Source organism: Falco cherrug, chromosome 3 (assembly GCF_023634085.1).
Source record: "Falco cherrug isolate bFalChe1 chromosome 3, bFalChe1.pri, whole genome shotgun sequence".
Taxonomy (NCBI): domain Eukaryota; kingdom Metazoa; phylum Chordata; class Aves; order Falconiformes; family Falconidae; genus Falco; species Falco cherrug.
The window spans coordinates 31,831,887-31,857,863 of record NC_073699.1 but is presented as its reverse complement, the minus strand read 5'-3'; the positions used below and the strand labels follow the sequence as shown (position 1 = coordinate 31,857,863).

Genomic DNA, 25,977 nt, shown 5'->3' with positions numbered 1-25,977 from the left:
TAGTCTGACCCTTTGCATAGGCATGGGTGGGAACTTTAAGTAATACAAGAAGATGTCTACTGACTTTTATTACTTAACCAACCTTACTTGATTTTTAAGTTAAGAAATTTCTTTCGCCACTTCCCGACATTTTTAAACAGAATAGGCAACAAGACTGAATGTTCATTCTCACCTATAAAAGCTGTATCTATATTCCTCTATTATTATATTTTATATATATATAAATATTTCACAGCAAAATACTGTCGCTGAGAGATGTCAGAACCATAAATAAGCGGGCAATGGTGCAATGACCAAGGGAAAAAGACCCAGTTCTCTTCACACCTTGTCAGCACAATCATACTGCCATCAACATTTCATAAACCTGATTTTTTTTTGTTAACTTTTTACAACTTCACTTACCTTCACCTTCTTCCTCCTCTTCACCCTCTTCATCATCTTCATCTTCCTCCTCCTCTTCCTCTTCCTCATCAGCAATGCTCTCTACTGTATGCTCATCATCATCATCATCATCATCCTCCTCCTCCTCCTCCTCAACATCCACATCATCTTCATCTTCTCCTTCTTCTGGTTGATCTTCCTCCACTTCTCCATCATCAGAATATTGGCTTTCTTGATGAATGGATGTTCGATCAGGAGAAATGGGCTCAAAGTAATCCTCCCTATGGTCAACATCATCTTCTTTTTCCCCAACCACTAAAAATACAGACAAAGTTTAAGAAGTAAGACTACGTCTCTGAAAACAAATAATCAATAATACAGAATCATAGAATCATTTAGGTTGGAAAAGACCTTTAAGATGAAGTCCAACCATCACTGCCAAGTCTACCACTAAAGCATGTTCCTAAGCACTGTGTCTACACATCTTTTAAACACCTCCTGGGATGGTGACTGCAGCACACTGTTCCAATGATTAACCACCACTTCTGTGAAGAAATTTCTCCTAATATCCAATCTAAACCTCCTCTGGTGTAACTTGAGGCCATTTCCTCTTGTACTGTCACTTGTTATCTGGGAGAAGAGACCAACCCCCACCTGCCTACAGCCTCCTCTCAGGCAGCTGTAGAGAGCGATAAGGTCTCCCCTGAGCCTCCTCCTCTCCAGACTAAACACCCCCAGCTCCCTCAGCCGCTCCTCACAAGACCTGTGCTCCAGACCCTTCACCGGCTCCGTTGCCCTTCTCTGGACACGCTCCAGCACCTCAACGTCCCTCTTGCAGTGACGGGCCCAAACCTGAACCCCGGATTCGAGGGGCGGCCTCACCAGTGCCCAGTGCAGGGGGACGATCACTGCCCTGGTCCTGCTGGCCACACAGTTTCTGATACAGGCCAGGATGCTGTGGGCCCCCTTGCCCCCCCGGGCACACTGCTGGCTCATGCCCAGCCGGCCGTCAGCCAGCTCCCCCAGGCCCTTTTCCCCCAGGCAGCTTCCCAGCCGCTCTGCCCCAGCCTGCAGCGCTGCCTGGGGCTGCTGTGACCCAAGGGCAGGGCCCGGCACTGAGCCTGGTTGAACCTCCTACAACTGGGCTCGGCCCATCGGTCCAGCCTGCCCAGATCCCTCTGCAGAGCCTCCTGCCCAACAGCAGAGCAACACTCCCTCTAAGCTTGGTGTCACCTGCCAGCTCACTGAGGGTGCCCTCGATCCCCTCGTCCAGATTGTCAGTAAAGATATTAAACAGGACTGCACCCAGTACTGAGCCTTGGGGGACCGCACTTGTGACCAGCCACCAGCTGGATGTAACTCCATTCACCAGCACTCTTTGGACCCAGTCATCCAGCCAGTTTTTTATCCAGTGTAGAGTAAACCTCTCCAAGCCACAAGCAGCTAGTTCCTCCAGGAGAATGCTGTGGGAAACTCTGTCAAATGCTTTACTGAAGTCTAGTTAAACATCCACCACAGCCTCTCTCTCATCCACCAAGTAGGACACATTGTCATAGAAGGAGTTCAGGTTAATCAGGCAGGACCTGCCTTTCATAACCCCATGCTGGCTGGGCCAGATGACCTGGTTGTCCTGTACATGCCATGTGACGGTGCTCAGGATGATTGATAAACCTTCCCCGGTACTGAACTTAGTCTGACAGCCCTGTAGTTCCCCAGATCCTCTTTCTGGCCCTTCTTGTGGATGGGTATCACACTTGCTAACCTCCAGTCAGCTGGGACCTCCCCACTTAGCCAGGACTGCTGATAAATGATGGAAAGTGGCTGGCTGAGTACTTCCGCCAGCTCCCTCAGTACCCTGAGTGGACCCACCTGGCCCCATAGACTTCTGTGTGTCTAAGTGGAGCAGCAGGTCGCTGACCATTTCTCATCGAACTGCGGGGGCTTCATTCTGCTCCCCATCCCTGTCTTCCAGCTCAGGGGGGCTCGGTACCCAGCGAACAACTGGTCTTACTATTAAAGACTGAGGCAAAGTTGGCATTAAGTACCTTGGCCTTTTCCTCATCCTTTGTCACAATGTTTCCCCCTACATTCAATAAAGGGTGGAGATTCTCCTTAGCCCTCCTTTTGTTGCTAATGTATTTATAGAAACATTTTTTGCTGTCTTTTACAGCAACATGTATGTTTTAGAATTTTGCATTGAGCATAGTGGAAATAAAAAGCGCATCTTAAGGAAAATCTTCACGTGATTAGACTGAACACAAGCAACAATCACTTAGTTCATTAAGACTATATAAAGAAATACAGAGAGTTCTTGGCACTTTTAACCTATACAGAGAAGAGAGAACTTGGCAGATGCTTCAGAGGGATTGAGAAGGACAATGAATACCAGAGTCAACAAAATATGAGCAGCATGTTCAAGCAGTGTATTAGTCAACTGCTGATATTCTCAAGTCTAACTTTTAAATTTATACAACTTATAGCCAACAATTTTTCTTTCAAATCCCTTTCCCATCTGTGCAGCAGGAGTAACAGCAGACAGGAAACATCATATCGAGCACAAACGCAGAATTCTGCCTCCACTAAGCAGTGATGTGCAGCAGATAAAACACAGCCTTTCTTCATCCTACCTGACACTGGCATTGGTTCATCCTCATCGTCATCAGGAGGAGGAGGGCCTGGAGGTGTCCTTGGTCCCCTAGGTTGTGGTCTCGGAGGGCTGCCATTGAACTGGTCTTCCTTCTCTCCATCAACTATATTTATTGTGAAAATAAAAACTTGCATTTAATGGAATCACAGGAATAGAAGCAGGAAATCTTAGTTTTTCAGTACTACTTTTGACTAGGAACACCTTAATTTCCCAGCTGTTATTTAATCTGTATTCTGCATCTGCAGCATGCGAGGCAGTTTTATGAAGTCACTTTTGATAGAAACAAGAACTACATCACTAAGCAAGCTTATTAACACTGATGGTCTTTTAATATAATACTGGCTTAAAATTGCCATGGGTAATTGCCATTTTTGGCTTTGACATTAGCAATACTGTAACTCTATCAATAATATCTGAGTTACCGCTGTTGGGGTGCAAAATTCAAATACTCTGTGTTGTAAAAAACAGTTGATTAAAATGTAAAATTTTTTTTTAAAGTATCTTGAACAGGACAGTTCTAGTTTTAAAACTAAACCCAAAATTGAAACAGAAACCTATTCACGGATCCTATTCATGGCCATTCTAACACCGATGCAAAGCAAACACTCTTCTGTGATGTATTTTACACATAAGTCACAAAAGGAAAGTTAATTATGACTGTGAAGTTTTCTTGTTATGATTTTAATACTATTCTAATCACTTTTTTTTAAGATTTCAATAATCTAAATTTTAATGAGTTCACACAAATTAACCTGCATTCTGACCATTCTAAGTAATTAGCAATTGATCAGGTAAGCCACTCTCAAAAAAAATAAGAATCTACTTAAAACATTCAATACAAATCTAAAAGAAAACACAAAACTAAAGAACAAAGACATAAAGCCAGAAAAATAAAGCCGCTGAATTCTAAAATGTTAAAGAATTGAGTTTTTTTTCAGATGGGATACTATAATGTTAATTCAAAAAAAAAAAATAAAAATCTGTCTTCTCAATAAGGCTTACCATGTTTCGGGTTTCTTTTCAAACCAGGCTGTTGCTGGGGAGGTGGTGGCGGAGGTGGGGGTGGTGGAGGTGACTCTCTCTCATGACTTATTACCCTGTCAACTGAGCCATAAATTGCTAAAGTCAGACAGTTATACCACCCTCTTAGAACCAATCCATCCGTGTTGACCTGTTGTTTAAAAAAAAAAAATAAAAAAAAGAAGCACTTAAAAACAACACAAGACAACTTCAGAATATTTATTTGAATATCACTGTATCAGTATCTGCATAAAAGCAAGAGAGGACCAAACATTAAAATACCTCTCTGCCCCAAGTTTTGAAAACTGGAAAAACTTCAAATAAATCAATCATTACAACAAACAAATACTCTTTCTCTAAAAGTATTCAATTCCTTGCAATATATTGCCTAATCACCTATTAATGAAAAAAACCCCACGTTATCATGGGTCATACAAACACTGATCTGAATGAAATAAACCCAAACAGAACTGAAAATTATGTGCTTAGCTGTGGCCTGCAGCCACAACATTCCAATTCATCTTTGCTCACAAGTAGTGGATAGTTTTGTGGGTAATCTCCATAGGACTTGTCCAGCAATCAAATCTTCTACTTATAGATGCAGACTCTAAAGTAACGAATATCTGAACAGTACAGGTAGGTTTTAGACTAAGATTTTAAACAACAGATGCTTTACACAGTGCCAACGCACCACAGGCAACCAAATCTATACCTAAATGACAAGCATGTAGAAACAGAAGTTTAAATCACACTGCATTACCTTTGCATTGGGTCTGAATATAATTGAAGTGTTTTCATCATATTCAAGGCTGTTAAATAAAATACACAAAGTTGGTTTTCCACTAATATAAAGCGTGTTTACAGAAATGAAACACAGCAGTACTAAACACATAAGCCAATAATAAAACACTGAACAAATACATGCCCTTAAAGACAAGAGTGCAAACCACTTATTTCAACAAAATAAGTTTCACTAATATATACGGGCTCTGTAAGTTTAAAAATAATAGACTCTTTTCCGCCTCAAGCATGAACTTCTGCCCTCCCATACAGATTGGAGGAAAAGGGCAAGAACACAGACTAGCAAACCCCAGACCAAACACGAAAATCACGGGAGATACAGATTTTTCTATTGTGCATTTTCTGCACTAAAAAATTCTCAGGAAGAAAAGGTAGATAATGAAGTCACAGACTAATCTGCAGAGTACTTACCTCCCCAGCCTATCAAAAACAGGGGCACTTGGCTTGCTAACATTGTTAAAAAACAAGTCCAGTTGAAATGTATGTGGGGACGTCTCTCTGGAAACAGAACAAAAGTAGAAATTAAATTAGTCAAGCTCTTTATCAAAGTTAGTAGGTCTAACAAGGGAAAAAATGCTTTAAATTATACTGTTTAAGTAATTCCCAAAAATAATTACAAATTCAGCAAACACATAAATGCATTTTACCTTTTTATATAGGAGGTTGAATTGAGATATTAAAGTTCAAGAAAAAAATAATAGGAAGGTGTTCCTAAATCAGATAGCTAGTATCTTTCACTTACCCATAAGCCCTACTGTCAGGCAAACTTGTGTGAGCTCTCACTCCAGGAGGAATGACACGTACTTCATTTATGTAAACCACACATGGAAAACGAACTACATCTATATTGGTACTTTGCTACAACACAAAGAATAAAGAAAGTCTAAGAATGTAAAATGCAAACAACATTCTTTATTAACCAAATTAATATTGCAATTCTAATAATGAAAAAATTCAATTCTGTAAAATGCTGAACACCGTTAAACAGTTAAGACAAAACTGTTGGGCTGGCGTTTTTTTCATAGAACAGTTTGGGTTGCAAGGGACCTTAAAGATCACCTAGCTCCCAGCACCCCTACCACGGGCAGGGACACCTTCCACCAGACCAGGCTGCTCAAAGCCCCATCCAGCCTGGCCTGGAGCACTTCCAGGGATGGGGCATCCACAGCTGCTCTGGGCAACCCCTGCCAGGGGCTCACTGCCCTCACAGTAAAGAACTTCTTCCTAATATCTAATCTAAATCTACCCTCTTTCAGTTTAAAGCCTTTATCCATTGTCCTATCACTACATGCCTTTACCAAAGTCCTTCTCTAGCTTTCTTGTAGGCCAATTTGATTTTTTTTTCCTGTAATAAAATCTCAATAAGGTTCAGGTTTGGGAAATGTCTTGGGCAAGAATGAAAGTGCCAAAAACGTTATACACAATTAAAAAACATTCAATAAGAGAACATACTGCCCTGGAGTAGAACAGTAGCAGCTAGTGTTTCCTGTCCAATACTGTCTTAAATAGTAGAATTAAAAATATACTTGGGTCTCCCTGATCCTGGCAGCTAGAAACAACTCCAGAATAACTTCCCATTTATTTTGAATCACAGCATCAGCTCAAAATACTTCCTTTTTTTCCCTTATACCTGTCCGTGAACAAGGCTGAGATATTCTATGATTCTGCAACATCTTTCTCATGTTACAGTAGACTTTTTGTTTTCCCCCCGACAGTCCCCTTCTTCCCCCCCGAACAGCACAATGGGCTGAGCTCTGGGCAAGCCTGCTGCAACACAAGCAGCTTCAAGGACGGACAAGATCCCAGCAGCCTCCAAGTGGAATACCTGCACCATCTCCCACTGCTAAAGCAAGCTTGAAATATTTTGTTCACAATGTATAAATCTAAGGAACTAAGATCATAAATCTAAGGGACTATCTCACATACACACGAATACTTTCCCTCCTCGTTAGCTATAGAAAAGCACTGAGGATCTCACAAGTGGCTGGCACGGCTCTTTCCCTGACTTCCTTACTGGGCTACTCGAACCACTTTCCCCCTCTTCGCTCCCCGCTAGCCTCTCCTCCCCATTACCTGCAGCTCTGCGCTGCCTGCCCGCCGCCCCACGCTCCCTCAGCCCCCGGCACCCCGGGCTGCCAGCACAGCGCAGGGCTAGGCGCGCCGCGGGGGCCGGCACCGCGGCCCGGACAAGGCTGCGGGGGCAAGGCGAGGAGGGGGTGGGGATCGCCCCACAGCCAGCCCCTGGCCAGGGGCTACTCCCTCCTGCCCGGCCACCCGCCGAGGCGACGGCCACCGCCGGGGCCTACCACAGCCCCGCAGCCGCGGCGGCCCGGCGAGGCCCCAGCGAGAGCAGGAGAGCGCCAGTAGAGCCGGGGAATAGGGGGAGGAAGAAGGGGAGCAGCGACCCTAACGCCCCCCGCCGCGTTACCTCCGCGCTCTGGTGCTTGAACGTGTCTAAAAACAGCAGCTCGGTTGCGGTGTCTACCGCCATCTTGGCTCGGCCGAGGGGGAAGGGCTTCCGGGCGGCCGCGCGAGCGCTTCCGGGCCGCCGCAGCGCGCAGGGGCTGGCGGGGGAGGGGCGCGGGAGCGGGGCAGGGCAGGGCGAGGCGGAGCGAGAGCGGGCGGGCGGGCGGGCGGGGGCTACGGGGGCGGGGCGGGGCGGGAGCGGGGGAGGGGCCTGAGGGAGAGGGGCGGGGCGGGAGCGGGGGAGGGGTCTGAGGGAGAGGGGCGGGGCGGGAGCGGGGGAGGGGTCTGAGGGAGAGGGGCGGGGCGGGAGCGGGGGAGGGGTCTGAGGGAGAGGGGCGGGCGCTCCACCGTTGCCCTGCCCACGGGGGACCCGCGGGGTCGGCGGCGGCGGTGCGGGGCTCCGGGGCGTCCGCCCCCGCTGCTCCCCGGCCCGGGGGACTGTGCTGGGGCCGGAGCAAAGGCGCGGGCGGGCTGGGGGGCTGTCCCTCGGCGGTGGCTGCCCCCCCGGCGGGAGCAGGGCCGCTGCCGCCGCGCTCGTTGCCTGCGGGCTGAGCCGGTGCGCGGGGTGGGGGGTAACCCTGCTGCCCAGCGGGGCTCTGTGTGCGCCGTGAGCGTGGCCGGGCGCCGCTGAGGCCTGCCCCAAGCCTTGCTGCTGCTCGGTTTCACAAGGTTTGGCTTCGGCTCAACGCTGACTAAATTAAGTCCTGCTTGAGAAATTCCTTTTGCAGCCTTTCCCTATTTAAAACTAACCCTTTTCAGGCGTAAGAAACTCTCAAGTACACGTAGAACAATTCCTTGCGACCGCCCCACGGCTCCTGATGTTCTTGCCTGGCACCCACTGCCCTTCTGCAACAGCCACTGAAGTTGTACATGCATTGAAGACACCGTGAAGCCAAAATCAGCCCGTGGCCAGGAGAGTGATGTGGAGTTGATCTTACGCAAGCAGTGTGTGGTTACACAAGTTTTGTGTACAAGCTCTACGTCTGTAACAGCAAAACTGTGCCACGTTACCTTTGTAGGAAGCCTAGAAAAGGATGTGTAGCATCTCTGAACTGCCAACTGGAGCCTCAGCCACGTACCTGCACCTTCCTTAACGGTGATAATTATACCATATTATCTGCGTCTTGTTTCTGGAACAGCTTCTTAATTAAATAAGCCGGTTTATGTGCACACCAGGAATTGGCAAGTCCCTTTTTTGTTTCAGTAGCTAAACTTGCTGCTTTCTCAGTGCTCCAGAGTTTCACTTGCACCAGCAGTGGCAGTCCCCTAGGCTGGACTTTAGGTGAAAACATTGCATCGGTTTAAACAAGGCTGTGGTTCAATATATACATTTTCAGCAGTAAAACTAGTTCAGGAAGTTCCCATCCCCGCACCACATGCTGGGGAGCTGGACCACAGCACACAGTTCCATAACCAGTTTTATTGGCACACCTGAAGAAGTGTTTTGTGGCAGTGCAAGGAGACGCATTGACTGGAATTGCTTCCGAATCTAGTACTGCCACCTCATTTCAACAGATGTAGTTAAATACTGCAAATCCCTTCACAGAAACATTTCAGAATTTGAAAATCAAGGGACCTCCCTGGCCATGCTGGCAGATTTACCTGCTCTCTCTCATTTTTGCCCCAAACTGGAGTGCTCTCTCAACCTGATGGATAAATAGATCTAAACTCCTGGAGTTATTTTTTTTCTTAATGTAGAAAACCAAAGAACTTTACATCTATTTTGCTAAAGTAGCACAATGCCTTACTAGCTGCTAGTGACACTTGCCATGGCTTATTTTGATTGTGTATGGTCTCTTCAGAGACTTCTGTGCAAGAGTAGTATTGCATATCTACTCCAAACATGGGCATCATCACGCCTACAATTGTGCCAGAGCATCGCAGTCCCAGTCAGACGGCTTCTCTCCTGGAACAGCCTGGAACAGTATTGCAACCAGGTCAGCTAGGAGTAGTTTCAGTAACTGGCAGGGGAATTCCAGCCCTGCGTTTTTATCTGCAGTGATTTCCTCGCTGCTGGTAACAGCTATGGCTTTGGATGTGAGAAGAATTGACTTTGCAGGATTTAATTCAGATGGCTCTAAATGCAACGTCACTGATTTCAGCCCATGGCTGGGCTTACAAGTCATTAGCATTTCTCTGCTGCAAGGTAAAGCGGCCATGTTTGAATGTCACACCCAGTTACATGATTTCAGGGAATGATTTGGCTATCAATGAAGAGTTATTTATTGGCTGATGAAAGTGGAGAACACAGAATTTGGTTAGCAGCAGCAATTATCTTAGGGAGATTAAAAAAAAAAAAACAGTTGGTGGTAACCATTAACGCATTGCAACAAAATGATACAGCTCTGCTAATTCTCCCATTCCATTTGTAAAAAGTTGATATTCTGAAAGAAAACATGAGCACTGATGGGGAAGAGTGATACAGGTGGGAGACCTGGCATGAACCAAAGGTCTGTGCAGTAAAGGATAACAAAGTTGCAGGTGGTATTGGGGTGAATTGAAGACACTCCTACGGAGAAATAAAGCAGGGTGGGAGACACAGAACTCGCAGGAAAAACCTGGAGACAATGAGATATGCAAAGTCACAGGTTTGTTCAAAATAAACTGGAAAGAATGGGTCAGTGGGTGAGAGGAGGAAGCTTCAGGAACATGGAGGAGGTAAGAGGGCACGCAGGTCTCTTGCCATGGTTGGGGGGTGGGTGATGGTAAGACCAGCTTCTTAGCATAAAGGAAGGTGCGAGTAGTTTCAGAAATGTCCTGAAAGTGGCACAAAAGGATGTGTGGTGGGAAACCAGAACTAATACAAAAAGGACTGAGAAACAGTTACACTAAAGTTAGCAATGGGGCTGGAAATTAGGCAGATGGACAGCAGGCAGGAAACAAGGAATACCAGCGGAGAGAAATACGGCAACAAGGTACTGGGAGGAGCCTTGAGAGGTCATCATGCAACAAAGCGCCCTAGTTAGTACATTCCTGCAGGTAACAACACTGATGTCATCCAGAAGGTGAGATTTCATGCAAAGACTATGCTTAACTATGCCCTGGGATAACAAACGGCCAGGGAGAAGCAACCGGAATGGGAGTACGCAAACACCAGGAAACCTGGGCAACACAACACAGGAACCTGAACAACTGGTGCATGTTGTCAGACCAGATACTACAGGCATGAAAGAAAGAGGGTGGAATGGGAACGGTGACTGGAAAACAGGCGTTTTAGGGAACATATTGCCCAAGAAAGAGAAAAATAAAAGGTAATGGCACTACAGTAGCAATTAGTGGCAAGCGGCTTCCAAAATAAATAAATAATTAAATAAACATGGATTAATCAAGAACCCAAAAGACATAATGGGAATTAAAAATATTTTTGGGGTACAGCTTAACCTATGAAAGGGGTTACTATACATAATGGCAGCCTTCCGTAGCAATAAACTGGCGAGTCTGATGCTCCTAGATGGAGAGAGACAAGATAGGATGAGCCAATAAGGCACAAAAGGAAAGAAAAAAAAGAAACACATAAGCCAGTACACAATAAATCACAAGTAAAGGAACAGGTACCCATCCAAAAATCGTCCTCACAAAGGCAAGGGCTCCCTCTCAAAAGCCAAGCAGGCATTGGGAGAGAAACCATCTAGAATGATTAAATCTCACTGAAAGATGACCCACCAAGCAAGCACGCACTATCCATCTGCAATGCCCCAATGCAAAGTCATTTCAGAAATGTACTTCTCGGCTTTTTTATTAAAGTTTTTTTTGGGGTTTTTTTTGTTTTTTTTTAAGATGTTGCACTAAACTAAGACCTGAAAGGAAAACCGTGCAAATTCTCTATACCATGAAATCCCTCCTCTTGAGGCTAGGCAAAGGTCACGAAGCAAACTCGCTGTGTGAGGACCAGCCCTGCTCCTCAGATGCCCAGCACCGATCAGCTGCGGCCACCACTAGGGACACACACCCCAGTGCTCTGCTTCATGTGTTTTACTCAATGCATCAGAAAGTTTGAAGGCAAATGTACAAAGAAACCCAGGCACCCTAACCCTCCGACAAAAGGGGCACAATTAGCTCAGGTGGTTCCGGATGCCAGATTTACATGGCCAATTTCAGCCACTGCTTTTAAAAACAGGAGGAATTAATTTGCCATCTTTACCCCACAAATTGCAGCATCTGCTATCAGTGAATGTCATTTTCAAAATTTTATAGCAGAAAGGGTGAAAATCACTCCAGCCCTCTCACATCGTGCAAAGGCTGTCTATCGAAGGACATCAAGTATCACGCAGAAATGCGGTGGCAGTCCCTGCAAGGACAACCACGCTGCACCAAGCCGCGGCAGGGCTGGACAAGGGTGCTGGGTGCTAAGGACTAGTCAGATTGCCGACAGGATCCCCAGCGGTGAAACACATCCTCTCCCGTCTGCCAAACCAAGACACCGATGTGCAAATAAAAGGCACTGCAAGCTGCAAACCTGCACCAGCACAAGGAACGGCGGTGAAGAAAAGCATGTTGTAGACCATCACCTCGGCGAAAATTCAGAGAAGCAGCGCCACACTAAAGTTGGAAACAGACAAAGAACTACAGGTACCACAGGATTTCCTGGGGGAAAGTTGGTGTTACGTTTACCCTACACTCAGTGACCTTTTCTGTTATTTTTATGACAAAAACCAAGTTTTGAGCAACACGAGCGCAGAGGATACATGTGCAAGCAACGATGGCCTGAAGATGAAGAGCGGCTGCTGTCACAAGGAGCAGAATCCCGGCGGCTGCCCGGGGTAGGGCTGCGGCAGCCCGGCCGGACCGGCCGTGCCAGAGGGCGGGCAGCCGCGGTGCCGGGAGCGTGGCGGAGGGAGAGGGTCCCCGGCCCCAGCCCGCCCGGCCGCCCCCGCCGGCGCTGCTGCTGGCGGCTCCCGGCCCGCGCCCCGCGCCGCCGCCCCCGGGCCCCGCACGGCCCGGCCCCCGACGGCCGCGCTCACGCCGCGCCGAGGGCGGAGACCCGCCGGGGCGGCTGCGGGCGCTGCGGCCGCCTGCCCTCCCGTCCCGTCCCGTCCAGCCGGCCGCCGGGCCGCCCTGCCCTCCCCGCCCGCGACGTGCCCCGGCAGGAGCGGGCGGCCCCGCCCGGGCCCGCCGCCCCCTCGGTGGGGACACGCAGCTTCCCGGAGCAGCACAGCCCCGACGGCGGCGACCGCGGCCCGGCAGGTCCGCGCCGCCGTCGGTGCACGTCGGGGCTTCCGGGGGAGCCCGTGGCGGCCCCGGTCGGCTCACCCGCCGCCGCCCCGCCCGCAATCCCGGCCCCCCGCCCCGCCGGCCGCCCCCGCCGCGCTTGCCACGTCCCCGCTCGGCGGGGCCAATGGGCGGGCGGCGCCAGGTGTGTGCTACCTGCACCACGTGGGGCGGGGGGGGCAGGTAGGGCCGCGGCCCCGCGCAGAAAAGCCCGCAGCCATTGCGCGCTTCCCAGGGGTGCAGCCGGCGTGGGAGCGGCCGCCGCCCGCCCCGGGAAGGAGAGGGGGTGGGAAGGGAAGGGAAGGGGGGCAGCCAGCCGTGCGCGTCCCCCGCGCCAGGTCCTCGGGGGTGCGGCTGCAGCTGGGGGCTCAGCCGCTCGGGTCTCGCTCGGAAGTACCTCGGGCAGGGAAAGTTTCTGGCCTTTTCTCTTCCTTCCCCCCCCCCCCCCCCTTCACCCCTTTCCCCCTTTTTTTTGCTGCTTTCCACTGACCCGGTGGCACCATGACGGCGTCTCCCGACTACCTGGTGATCCTCTTCGTGACCACGGCGGGCACCAACGGGGCAAGGCTGGGCTCGGATGAGCGAGAGCTGCTCCAGCTCCTGTGGAAAGTGGTCGACCTGAGGAGTAAGGAGGTATTTTCCCCCGAGGGGGAGCACCCCGGCCTGCAGCCTCCCTCGGCCCCTGCCGTGCTGGGTCCGGGCAGGGCGGCCCCAGCGCCGGGCCGGCTGTGGGAGCCCCGGGCTGGAGCAGGCTCGGGTGGAGGGCAGGGGTCGGTGCTGTAGGTGGGCGCCTCCTGCCCTGCTAGCTGACTCGTCCCTCCTCTGATTTCTCTGGAGCTGGGGCACCTGCACGATGTGCTGGTCCGGCCTGACCACCTGGAGCTGACGGCTGAGTGCCAGGAGATCGCCCAGGTGGATGTGGAGAGCCTGGCCCTGGCCGCACCGCTGGAGCAGGCGTTGAGACAGGTGACTCCCCATAACCGGCTGCTGGTCTCTCATGGGGGCTCCTCAGTGGGGTGGAGGCAGTGTTATCATCCATGTATCCCCTCCGCCGCCACCACGGGGTCTGTGGAGCCTGGTACAGGAGCAGCACAGACGTCCGTGGGCCAGGCAACCTGATCCGTGGTGGGGTTTGCTCCCTTGTCTTTTGCTTACTCGCCTTGGGAGGGACTGAACCCCAAGAGAGGAAGATCAGGTTCAGGCACCCCTCTACCCTGGTCTCCTTCTGTGCTGGACCCTGAACCTCAGCTGAGGTTGAGCCCCCATTAGTGTTGGACGAGGTTAAGGTTGGGTGCCCCCAAAAAGGCTGGGTAGTGGCAGGCCCTGGTAAGGCTTGTGGTGGCTCGTTAATCCTGGGAAGGAGACAGTAAAGAAGCCTCTAGGTAAACAGGGAGGTGTGTGTGATTCTCACTGAGGGTAGGGCTGAAAGCCTGTCTCCTTTCCAGCATGCTTGGGTGTCCTGTCTGAAAGGCTCTTCTGCCCTGGCACTCCCTTGGCTCTCTGCAACCAGCTTTACGGCTTCTTGCAGTGCTCTTGCAAATGCTCCTGGAAAAGGGTATTTTTTTTTCTCTCCTCTGTGATGTGGACTACTTGTGTGGCCATATTTCATTAGAAAGCCGGGGGGAGGGTGGGGAAGGGGCAATTTCCTTGTGAAGATAATTATCGTGGAAGTTATCATGTGCTTAGCTAGTAAGAAACAAATCTACAGAAGTGACTAGCCTCATACAAAAAGGAATTCCAGCTCCATGTTCTCGCTCCCCAGGAGTAACATGTTACTAACTGATGATACTACCTAGCACAGCTACTCCAATCTCTCATACATGTGTCTTTTGTTGTTTCTGCTTTCAGTTTAATCAGTCTGTGAGCAATGAGCTGAACATTGGTGTAGGTACTTCCTTCTGTTTCTGTACTGATGGACAGTTGCACATTAGGCAGGTTCTGCACCCTGAAGCTTCCAAAAAGGTATGTAGCTGTACCTTAAGTCTGACTCTTGGTGTGCTTTGTATGACTTTGTGCAAAACTGATCAACTTCTCTTTAGTATGGGGGTGCCTCCCCACAACCATAGTACAAACTTCAATCATATGTTAATATGCTTACCAGACTAAAAAGCCTGTCTATGTGGAAGGCGTAGGCAATGCCTCATGCTTATGTAGCCCTGAGATGCCTTATTAGTTAAATCAGGAGTAAGATTTTCTTAAGTGCTTGAGAAAGGAGCAATGCATTGACAGATTACTCCTATGGAAGTTAACAATGGGTTAACAAGCGGGAATTTGGAAGTGTTGCCAAATACTTAACCACCTTAATCATAAACTGTCTTTTGGAACTTTTACATTTACCATTTGCTTCAGCAACTTTCAATCTCTGTGTAGTCAGTTGATGCTCCGAGGGTGGTGCACGTATTTGTAAGGAGCCAAAGAGTAGTTTGAGGCATGCTATGAGTGATGACTAGTCCCATAGTTTAGAGTTTTCTATAACTTCAGAGTTGCCAAATCGCTAACAGTGTTATGAGGTCCTGCCTACTTTTCATTAGTGATAGGGTTGCAGGAAAATATTGAGTCTCTAGTCCTGAAGTAACCGCTTCAATATTAATAACATCTTGTTTTGTGATTTGCTATGAACATGCGTTGCTCTGAGCTGTTCTGCTTCTATCACTGCAACTGACTTCTGTGCCCGTCAACTTGCTGCTTCATCTTTGAAGGGGCACTGCTGCAAGTCTGTGCTGTTACAACACTTACATTGGATGAGTTTGGTTTTAATACTTGTTGGTGCTCTAAGTATTTATACCTTTTGAAAATTTAGAAGGGAAAGAATGAGCATGACCCGTAGTGAAGGGACAGTCGTTACATATGTAATTTGTCATAGGAAATGATGTGAGGAAAATGTGGAAACAGGTTTTTAACAGACTTTCTTCTCGCTTGTAATGGGTATGTGTTTTATACAGTTAAACTTTATATGCAGTTAATTATGTGGATAAAAGAAGGGACAACCACGGTTATTTTGTGTTTGTTTGGTGTTGGGTACAAGCATCCTTTCTCTAGATCATCACAGGGTCACTGATAGCAATCAAATATTCATAAAAATCATTTATTGCTGTTTTGTTAAGAATTATTCATTTAAGATCTGTTCTGTGCTGTCTATAAATTAAGTAAAGTAGATGCTTATGAGACCTGTAGTAGTTTTTTGGTCAAAACCCTAATCCTGAGATTGCGGTGAGGGATCACTAAAACCCAGACAGGCAGAAATCGCTAGGTGTTTGAGAATATATTTCTTTCTTTTAAGATGCCCAGTCTGAACCAATCTAGCAGCTCACGATATTCAAAGAATGAATTGGCATCAACTGTTCCAACTGAATGTCAGTGAAGTACATAACTTGATCTCTCATAGAGGAAATAAAATAGCCATGCTAAAACTGGAACAGGAAATCTTGGCAAGCACACCTGCATTTTCATAAGTTTTTCTTTAAAGAGTATAGTTTACCTAATGCACCTGTCCATATGCTAAGGTAAGTTCTAATGTTCTTAAAGCAGAACTTGTTTTGGAGTCTACACTTCTTTCTTTGGGCTCCCTAAATGTGCTTTCACATATCCTGTCATTCTGTTACAATGCCAAGATGCTAACCAGTTTTTAAATCACAGTAAGCCCTTACTTTTGGTCTAGAGAGGCATTGCACGCAACAGACAGCCAAGTGGAATATGAAATACTGTGTCTGTGGGGGAAGGTCTGGGGTGAAGAGCTAACTGAAGGAGTAGGGGGTTGTGTTGATTTAAACAACTTCTCCTTCCCACCTCCCCCAAAAATTAAAAGTATGTGGTAAATGTAGTGGTGGGGTAAAAAGGGTTTTATTGACTTCCAGTGGGCTATGTAGCTTGCTTCTGGCTTCATACACTGCAATTAAAGCAGTTACCTATGCATAGATTGACAACCTCTGCAGCATATCAAGCACTCATCTGCTCACAGTTGGATGTTTTCTTGTTTGGTGGTTTGGTTTTTTTAAGGGAATAAATGTGTGAAGCGTGACTATTCTCTGAAAACTCATACTTGTCTGTAAACCAAAACAATCTTCTGCTAGTCTTGCAAAATTTACTTGGTTCTATAAACTGAACTGAGTGCCCTCTGGCTCTTTACAGTCAAAATTGGAATCAAGTATGATAAATGTTACAATAGCAGGCATTTGATCTCCCACATATATATTGGATTTGAGGCACCAGTAACAATAGCAGATGTTTCTCTGGCAGTGAAAAAGCACACTTCTCTTCAAACCATGTGGAAAGCAAAAAAGTTCATAAACATACTTATATGGCTAAGAAGAGCTACGTGAGTTTCCCTGTAGCAATGGCTGCTTGATCTTCCTACCCATGATAAGAAAATTGTTAGAAAGCGTGGTATCTAAAGATAAAGTAGATTAAACTCACCCTAGATGACAGTAGTTACTTTGTCCTTTTACAGAATATCTTGCTGCCTGAATGCTTCTACTCCTTTTTTGACTTGCGGAAAGAGTTCAAGAAGTGTTGCCCTGGCTCACCTGACCTTAGCAAGCTCAACGTTGCAGCCATGACAGAATGTATCCTTTTAACAGTGATGATGTCTGCTGCTGTTACAGCTTTGGCTGAATTTTAGAATGGAAATGCGTGAGTAAATGCTTGCAACACGTATTTAGGGGTGGTATAACTTTAACGAGTGACTAGGAGCTGTACTGAGCTTTTTCACAAATGTAAAGATAAAAACATGAGGATGCATGCTCCTGTGGGGAAAATCCTGTATTTTTTTTCTTGATTTCTGTATGGTTTCTTTACTGTCCTTTAAGTTTAAAGAGACAAAACTATACATTTTTGTGTAACTTTCACATTTGTTTGAATTGCTGATATGAATACTAAAAGTTGTGAGGTTGCCTGTTGTATCAGATTTAGGTAAGAGTAAATGTTGGGACACCATCTTAACTTTTAGGAGGGGGAAAAGTTATTCTTGCTGTGACCTTGTAGTGAATCTTTGGCTGGGGAGTGAATCAAAGGCAGCGGTGCTGTTGGCACATGTAGTACTCAGTCTCATGGAAGATGCACGTGTTGCACCTAGCAAGGTGAGGCTGGGCTGGCAATAAGATTCAGTCAATAACAAGTTTCCATTTTCAGTGATAGGTATGTGTAAAATTAATTTCTGAATAGTCTTAAGTGGTCTGTAAACTAGTCCTGTCTGGCTCTTTACTAATCTTAGCTTGGTTTTGTTTGCATGCCATATATAATTAGCGAAGCTGAAACTGGGGCTGTGAATGACTTGGCTGTGCCTTCCTCCTTGCTTCCCTGTCAGTCTTCCCTCTTGCTGCAGGCTCCAGTCCTTGTCTCAAATGTGTTCTCAGATACGAAAAACACTTCCCTTCACTTCCCTGCTGACTTACTGAAGCAAGGACCACAAAAGCTAGCTAGCAAGGATGGATAAAGGAATTTTACAGGTTTTTTAAATATATTTTTTATTGGGTTTTGCTGTAGTTTGTAATAATGTTTTTTCCTCTGACTAGCTTATTATGTCCATACTGGTTGCCATTAAGAGCTAGTATTTTTCAGACTCGAAAGTCTGTGGCTTCTGAATTATTTTGATCTTTCACTGCAGGACTAGTGTTGCCTGGGCTTTGTACCTGTGTTGCAGGGGCATAGATATTTTATGCAGCTATGGATTTTTTTTTTGGTGTTTAACCATAAGTTTTAATATTGCAGGCTGTCTGCTTTGCTTTGCCATCTGTGAATTAAGATCAGACTCCCTCAGTGAAGGGGCAGAAATCACTTCTCACCATACTTTATAGCTTTGCTTCACACTTAGTGCAGAAGTGTTAATTTTTAATGTAAAAAGCAAAGTAAACACATGTGTTCCATAGTCTAGAAGCTGGATGATGGGCTACTTAAAGTCATGGTCAAAAAACTTAACACATTGTTTAGAGATGCTTTGACACGAGCTCGAGAAGTTAGATAATGGGCTACTTCAGCTGTTTTTGAGAAATGTCTTTGCTTTCTCCTCCTGTGAATGTCTGGTGTATGTCTTGCCACTGTGGGAACAGTCATACAACTGTAGCTGCCTGGAGTGTTACTGGTCAGCTGAGGCACAGTGACAGTGTGTGCTCCCTGCCTGCTGTGAGAGGGGAGCAGACCCCCCTGCATTACTGGGCTGTCAGGAAGCCCCTGAAGAGTCAGCGCCATCTGAGAGTGGTTTTGGCAATTGCCAGTATTATTTCCTCCGGAGTTCCTAGAGGCTTGGTCAGTCTATGCAAATGCTCTCCAGCTGGAGTCTGAACTCTGGATCAGATATGCTTCTTAAGATATATAAACTAACTAATTTTGTTCTAGTTTAATATTAATGTTTGTGGTTTGTCTTGTTTTGTAACTGCTGATGCTGTTAATCTGTAGGCTTGCTATGTTTATGCAACATGGCTGAAATTAACTGTCTCTGCCCTATATTGCTTGAGAGTGTTGGGGGTGGAAGATGCAGAGACCAAGAAAGTAAAACAATTTTTGTTTTCTGTTTATTGACAAATATGATAGTTTTCTTCCTCTTAGCTCTGCTGAAACATACCAAGTTAATCTCCTCTGTGTCAGAAGCTGTGTAAGTTAATTGCACTTGGAGCGTCCGGACATGCATGCAATACTTGGAATTAAAAAAAAAAATGTTGAAGCAGGTGCTAAGTCTAAAGGCTAGTTCAAACAGTTTTGTGCAGGCTTTTTTTTTCCTTGCTTCATCTAAGTGGGACAGCTACTTTCCTCCCGAGACACTTACGTAGCAAAGAAAAGAAAATGTCTAAATGAAAAGTAACTTGGAAGTGGTTATGCTGGGGCATGGGACATGAAAACAAATGCAGTGTGTTGAAACGAAGTGGCAGATCAGTGTGCAGAATCTGACTGAGCTCTTGCTATTCTTGCAGAATGTGCAGATCTTCCACCCCATAGCTAAAGGGACTGCATGAAAGGAATATTCCGTATTTGTGCCACACAAACTGTACTGGGCCATGTTTGTTAGCATTAGGTGGGAATAGAAGGTGCTGGATTAGGAGTAGGGTACTGACTAGAGATGCAGAAGACCTGCATTTGCAATCTGGTAGGAGCAGGAGTAGAATGATTTATTTATTTTTAAGTGGGGGGGCACATCCTTCATGTACTTGCATCCCCATTTACCAGTGTGTGAGATTGTAGTGATCAACAAAAGGGAACTTGTGATATGAAAGAATTAAGGGAAAGCCAGGTATTATTGTATGGTTGTTTAAATGTCTTCCAGAAGCTTTTGTTTTGATCGGATAAAGCAACAAATCACAGGGAAATAGAGAATGTATTCTATTGCTCCCAACAGTCAGGAAGATATGTTGAGTGACTGTGCAGTAGGAGTATATTCCAGAGCATAACGCAGTGGATAGTTGGTGCTTCGATATGTATTTCTTGTAGGCAAGGCAAGCACAATCTTGAAAAAGAGCATAGAAATGTTAAACAGAATAACTGGCTGGGTTATTCTTCCTTTAGAAAGTATGTTTGGAACTTACTTTTTTTGGAAAACTACTTGAAATTGTGTACAGCAATGAAACCATTCCACATCCAAGAGCTCAGGTGAAAGCTTTGTTTCCTGCTGCTGCTCCCCACCCCTCCACCCCCCACCCCCAAGAAATTGTAAACTTACTGTACAAATAGCCACTGGTTTCTTTTAATTCAGGGTAAGGAAATGTTTAAAATACCATGACATTTGAGGGACTGAGGAAGAACTGAGACTAGTTGTAACTGTTCTCTGAGTACTACTGCTGCCTAACTTACACTAAAAACTGATTTGAGACTGTAAGAGACAGTCTTCTGGCAGACTTTCTTTAGTCGGTATTGTGTAAGAGTAGTGACAGCAGGATAATTATGAGAAATTTCGAGTAACAAAAAACTTGAGAAAAGCAATCATGTTACAGCAGAGAAAGGAACTCGGGTCTGTTGAAATTATTTTTTTTTTTAATGTGTAAGGATACAAAAGGAACAGGGCTGTTCTTGCACCCTCTGTACCTCCCATACTTGCTGCACTTCTTGATTTGCAAAGCTTGCTGAGCCAGTTTTTACCACTGCGAGTGCCTTCAGGGTGGAGTGAACAAAGCTTGCATGACTATTCATATTCAGTCTGCAGAGGACTCATCCTTTGCCTCAAGATTGGGTGTGCAGAAGCCATTAAATGGCAAATAGCTCTTGCTTCCTCCAGAGCATGGTTTGCTCCACTGACTTCTGAACTGGGTTTGTGAGGGTAGCACCTTACTGGGATATCTGCTTGTTGGTTGTTGGTAGAAACATGTGCTTTCTCCAGAACAGTCTGCTTATTGTGCTGGATATAATAAGGATCTGCAATACTAAAACTTGATTTGGTTGGAGGTTTTTTTTGGGGTGTATTTTTTTTTTCCACTTGGGTGTCTTAAACAATGATGTGGAGCACTTAAATCAATAGTACTTAGCTCTGGCAATAAAAAGCGTGTTATTGGGTATTACTTGAGAATCTTGTGTACTGCTGTTTGTATTTCCTGTGATAGTACCCAGGAACTGGGTGATAGCAGGTTATCTTTATGCGAAGTAATGTTTAAAAAGATGCAATCTTCTGCCTGAAGAGGCTTAAAAACAGAACAAAGAGAGAAGAGGATCAGTGCAGAACACAATTACAACACTAGTTCATGTTATATTACCTTGGAGCCAAGTTAGTTCAGTATTTCTTTTGCCATAGTTAAGAACAGAGTTGAGACTGAGAAATTTAAGAGACAGTGGGAGGGAAGAAGAGAGGACACTGGCAGTGGGTGGAGCTGTGGTGATGAATCTGAGGAAATGATTTAGAAATTCCTTCCATATTATATAGGCAACCCTGATGCAGAATATGCCTCCTTCCCCTGCTCCCTTTACTAACTTGCAGGAGGTCTTTCTGCAGCTGTGCAGCAAGATTTAAAGTTTCTTGTTTCCCAGCCTGCCTTGTTACTTGAGAGTATCTTTTGCTGTTGCTTCATTTAGAGTGTGTGTGTCCATGCTATTGCATACAGTAGCTTTAAACAGACAGGTCTGTTTTCTAACACTTCTTCAAATGTGAACTTGAATTTATTCACTGCAGTCAACTCTTTCCAATTGCCCAGGAGAGGCAACATTTTAAATATCACTGTACACAAACACATGTGGTCTCCTCTCCCTTCACAGAACGAGGGGTGGCTTTTATAGACGATTCCATTAACAGCTTTTTCCCAAGAGTGCAGCTTTCTAGTGCCTCTGTTCATAGGATTCCACTGTATGTAGTCAGTCTTGTTCATTAGAATTCAGGTTTTCACTTAACGTTGTTATTAACAACTCCCTACATGTGCAGAAAACTATCAGTTTTCTTCTTCAGTCTTGCCTAAAAGCCTTGCTTCTAGCTAATCAGTGGTGAAGGTGTGAGCAGTTTCCCATTCCTGCTTATGCTGATGACTTTCTTCCTCCCCTCCCACTGTGTTTATATTAATCTGGAGTTCCTTGGCACAACTGACTCCCTGTGTCTGAACACCTGGTACCAACTTCTGTTGGCACTAAGGCATTTTTAGGAACTCTATCTCCTGTTGATCAATATTCCCAGGGAAAATGTTTTCTGGAGGAAATGAATGTGGGGTGGGGGAGTTCTTTGTTTTCCTTGTGTGACAGCCTTGCTTCAAATTCCCAGCCTCTTCACACTGCTGCAGTCCCCTTTCTAGCAACTGATTGTTTGTAGGGATCTTTGGCTCTGCAAAAAGGAAATATTGAAATGTCTCTTCAGTTTTGACAGCACAGTCTAACAGCCAAGTGCATGTATATGCATGTCCCTTGCCATAATAGCTATTGAAACTCCTGTGCATCTTCTCTTGACTTTAACAGGGGAAAGATAACACTTCCAAAATATTAATTTAAGAAATGGTCAGGCAAGACCAGGGTTCCGATACCTGTGTCTTCAGCAGCTTCTGGTTCCCTGGATGGGCAGCAGAGACTGCCCAAGTGTAGCACAGTTGCTGCAAGGGGAAGGGTGTCAGTAAAAGGAGAAGCACTCCTCTGCTGTGATACACATGGTGCCCCAAAACATGTGTGGTGCTGATTAGGCACCCACTCTGCAAGGGGGTCTGGGGATTATTTTTCTTTTCAATTCCCCCTCCTTCCCCAGGGGGCAGAGGAGAAGATGAGCTTAAGTGTACAGCTTAGGAAGACTTGCTGCAATGAATAAGTTTCTTGTTGTCATAAACACTGATAGTCTTTTAAACTGTGCTTTGGGGTTTTTTTCATGTAGTTTGTTCAGGATTTTTAGTTCGTTTCTTTAAGAAAACCATATAATGTTCTCAATACTTCTCACCAAAAAAGGTATCAGGAGGGAAAGTAATGGCAATGGCTAGCAAACTGCATTTAGTAAACAGTTGAAGGGGAGGGAACACTGATCTAAGTTTAAGAAACAGAAAACTTAACCTGTGCATGCTTAAAATCAACAGTCTCAAAATCAAATTGGCTTCAAAGGGTATTGACTTGGCACAACAGCTTTCCTTTCCTTGCTGTGGAAGAGGAGTTCATTGAGTTGACATTATTTTTCATCTCACAACAAGATAACAGTTAACTCCAAAAACAATTGGACAAAATCTGTTTTGTAGGAATGACTTGCAGTCATCTGACAAATAATAGGGGAGACTTTTTCATAATAAAACTTGTGCTGCCTCCCCAATGATGGGATGATACAACAGAGCTGGTGTGTGGTGTCTATTTCTAACAGAAGCTGTTCTTCTGTTCCCTGCCCTTCCTGTAGGCATCAGCTCTAGGTGGAGAAAGCTCTTTCCTTCTAAGAGGACCCTTGCTATCTCGGACTGAGAAGCAACTTTTGAGCACCAAAATACAGTCTCTTTTGGGTGAAATGTGTCTAACGTAGCTTTTTGGGGATGTGGGCAAATAATTGATGCATTTGACTGTTTTGAATATCTTGCATTACTTTACTGCCATGCCAGGATAGGTCTTGTTTAAGAAACTTTCACTTTTGCTCTAAAGTCTTGACGTGAAGTGATAAGAGAAGTTAAAAAAGCAAGTCCTGTTCCCAGACTGCTATTTCTCTTCTTGTTCTGTTCTTGGTGTTTTTTACCCTACACCCCTAAAAGGAGATGTGAATAGGAAAGACCTTTTTGAAAACTTGCTTTATAAATTAAGCAGTAAAGTTGCAAGTCATCTTACAGTCCTGTAGCCTGGTGTTAGAGAGGGGCAAATATGGCAGGAAGTGGGAGAGATACCATAGTAAACTCTGATTAAGTTGTCTGAGAAAAGCTAGTATGTGTGACTTAAATCAGACTCCCTTTGTGAATGTGGGGGTTTTAATCTGGTCATTCTACAGCCTGTCTTTCCAGGACAGAATGCTTCCTGCTGTTTATTGGCAGAAGAGCTTATTCTTGCTATAATCTTCCAAAATCCTTCAGATCAAAGAAGATACGGGTTGCGGGACTCTTTTGTCTATTGGTTATCTCCAGCAGTGCACTCCTAGCAGATTCTCAAAATGCTGCTGTGTAACAGCACAAAACTCGGGTTCTAACTTCCAATAGGCAAGGTTTAGATGAGGTGCCATTTGTGAATTTTGTCAAAGATTTTTAGGATTTACTTGTTCAGAAAGCATGTGGTGTATCCTCCTGTTTCTGTAGCTTCTTAGTTGATGGTTTGCTTCTCCTTTCCCAGATCTTCCCCTAGAGGTTAAAGAAGATGCTAATTAAAGAGGACAGGGCTCAAGTCTCTTCTACATGCAAAAGTGTATCTGTGTGTCAAATATATGTATAATTAATGAGTATATTAAATATATATGCCCTTATTATGGGGTCTCAAGTCCCCATATGCTTTCTGGAGTGACCTCACATTCCCACAGGTGGCAGTAGTAAGAGTCCAAGGCAGAACAGCTAATGTATCCCAGCAGGAAAAGGGATTAAATATTCCTCTGAGAAGTGATTTACCATCAAGGATAACATGAAAGCTTGTTGCTCTAGCAGGAAGCCAATTAGAAATCTGTTTGGTGATGATTGACTTAACTGCAGCATGAAGATTTAAATCTTGGCAAGAACAGTCCAACGTTTCCCTATGGAGCCTCTCAGGTTGAAGATATGGGAAATATTATTTTAACACTAATATCTGAACCATACAGTAAGTGCTTGTGATGAATGAGTTTTCTCTGCTTGCTTGTTTTTGCTATCTGTCCTGTATGTTGAGGAAGAAGAAAATAACTTGTGCTGTATTTCCTAGATCACCGATTTTCAGATCCAGAAAGAGTAAACTACAAATTTGAAAGTGGGCCTTGGTAAGTGTCTTCTCACTCTTGCTGCATGCTGCCCCTACCCCCGCCTTTTTTTAAAGATGCAAAATAAGCTGCACTTCTCTGTATTCCTAATTTACAAATAGCTGTTACCATTCCTTTTACTTACCTTGCCACAGTTGTGGGAATCAATTAGATGCTTTAAGTGGGAAAGGGAACAGATAATCTGTGATCAGATACAAGCTAGTTTTCTTGCTAGTCTTCAGTATTGCTTGTTAGCTGCTGGTAGTTCTGGGTTCTGCTAATAAGTGCTTATTTTTGCAGAACTAACCCTATTGGTACTAACTCTTACGCTCTTCCTGCAATTTGCTTCAGTTACTAAATACACATAATGATTTTTTTTTTTTTAATAGGGAAGAAACCTTTCCATAGAGATACTGTGCTACCAGTAAATTGCTTAAGCTATGATTGTCTTCTTCCAAAATGTTTTATACATAAGCTTTACTTACTCTTGACTGTTTCGTTGTTTGGGTTTGGTTGTTTGTTTTTTTTAAAAAAAAAAAAAACGCTATCATGCTTTTCTACATACAAACACAGATTTTTCTCAGTGGTTTGCTGGATACTCCCTCTGCAGTATCACAAGAGACTGGTGTTAAACTGATCTTGCTTGAATACATACTTCCCCCTTTTAGATTAAGGAACTGTCATAATGGTACATGATGCCAGCACTTCTGAGCCAAAAGAAGCAAGAAAAGAATGCAACAATATTGGCAGAAAGTGACCAGTGAGATTAGCTCAGGGGTTATGTTTTAGCATTGTTCTAAGCTTTATCCCTTTCACTAACGCAATCCTGGGATGAGGTGGAAGATTCCCAGCTTATTCATAATAGCGGGAAGTACAGAATTAGGAGGTGAGGGGGAACAGTTTGGGACAGACACCTACAAAAAGGCCAGCTGAGAGATTAAAATATGAGCGAGAAACATGACCCTCCTATAACAAGAGGAAACTCTCTGCTGCTGAGCAACAATTCATCTGCTGAATCAATCGTCTAGTCTCTTCTGTGCAAAAACCTGTCCTGGCAATAGCCAGAAAGGCAGCCTTGGGTGGCTGTGAGTTTTGCTGTACATGGCACTCTTAACAAGGAAGAGAACAAAAAAAGTCTGTGGTAATGACCAATTAAACCTGGCTTTCTGTGGCTGAGATATTCCCATGCTAAGCAGGCAAT

General features: G+C 45.3%; 2 protein-coding genes and 1 long non-coding RNA gene across 5 annotated transcripts in view; 2 read left to right on the top strand and 1 right to left on the bottom strand.

Moving 5' to 3' along the window:
• The window catches only part of VIRMA (vir like m6A methyltransferase associated), a 28,286-nt gene extending 20,882 nt beyond the window's left edge, over window positions 1–7,404 (bottom strand). The window contains exons 1-7 of the mRNA XM_055704750.1: window positions 7,278–7,404; window positions 5,592–5,707; window positions 5,261–5,347; window positions 4,809–4,857; window positions 4,031–4,199; window positions 3,009–3,131; window positions 403–696 (exon numbers count right to left, since the gene is read on the bottom strand). Of these exons, the coding sequence (XP_055560725.1) occupies window positions 403–696; window positions 3,009–3,131; window positions 4,031–4,199; window positions 4,809–4,857; window positions 5,261–5,347; window positions 5,592–5,707; window positions 7,278–7,340 (901 nt within the window). The 5' untranslated portion in view covers window positions 7,341–7,404. The remainder of the gene's footprint in view (window positions 1–402; window positions 697–3,008; window positions 3,132–4,030; window positions 4,200–4,808; window positions 4,858–5,260; window positions 5,348–5,591; window positions 5,708–7,277) is intronic.
• Window positions 7,405–7,774: 370 nt separating this feature from the next.
• Window positions 7,775–10,581, top strand: LOC114017590 (uncharacterized). Its single transcript, XR_003562735.2, has 2 exons — window positions 7,775–7,984; window positions 8,075–10,581. It is a non-coding gene; the product is annotated as an uncharacterized LOC114017590 (long non-coding RNA).
• A 1,987-nt stretch (window positions 10,582–12,568) lies between these two features.
• Window positions 12,569–25,977, top strand: part of ESRP1 (epithelial splicing regulatory protein 1) — a 34,930-nt gene continuing 21,521 nt past the window's right edge. For 2 of the 3 annotated variants that reach the window (XM_055705971.1, XM_055705970.1), the window contains exons 1-6: window positions 12,570–13,156; window positions 13,361–13,489; window positions 14,372–14,485; window positions 16,971–17,085; window positions 24,545–24,643; window positions 24,743–24,797. In XM_055705971.1, coding sequence (XP_055561946.1) covers window positions 13,025–13,156; window positions 13,361–13,489; window positions 14,372–14,485; window positions 16,971–17,085; window positions 24,545–24,643; window positions 24,743–24,797 — 644 coding nt within the window. In that variant the 5' untranslated portion in view covers window positions 12,570–13,024. Of the gene's footprint in view, window positions 13,157–13,360; window positions 13,490–14,371; window positions 14,486–16,970; window positions 17,086–24,544; window positions 24,644–24,742; window positions 24,798–25,977 lie in introns of all 3 variants that reach the window. The other variant, XM_055705972.1, reaches the window with a different exon arrangement.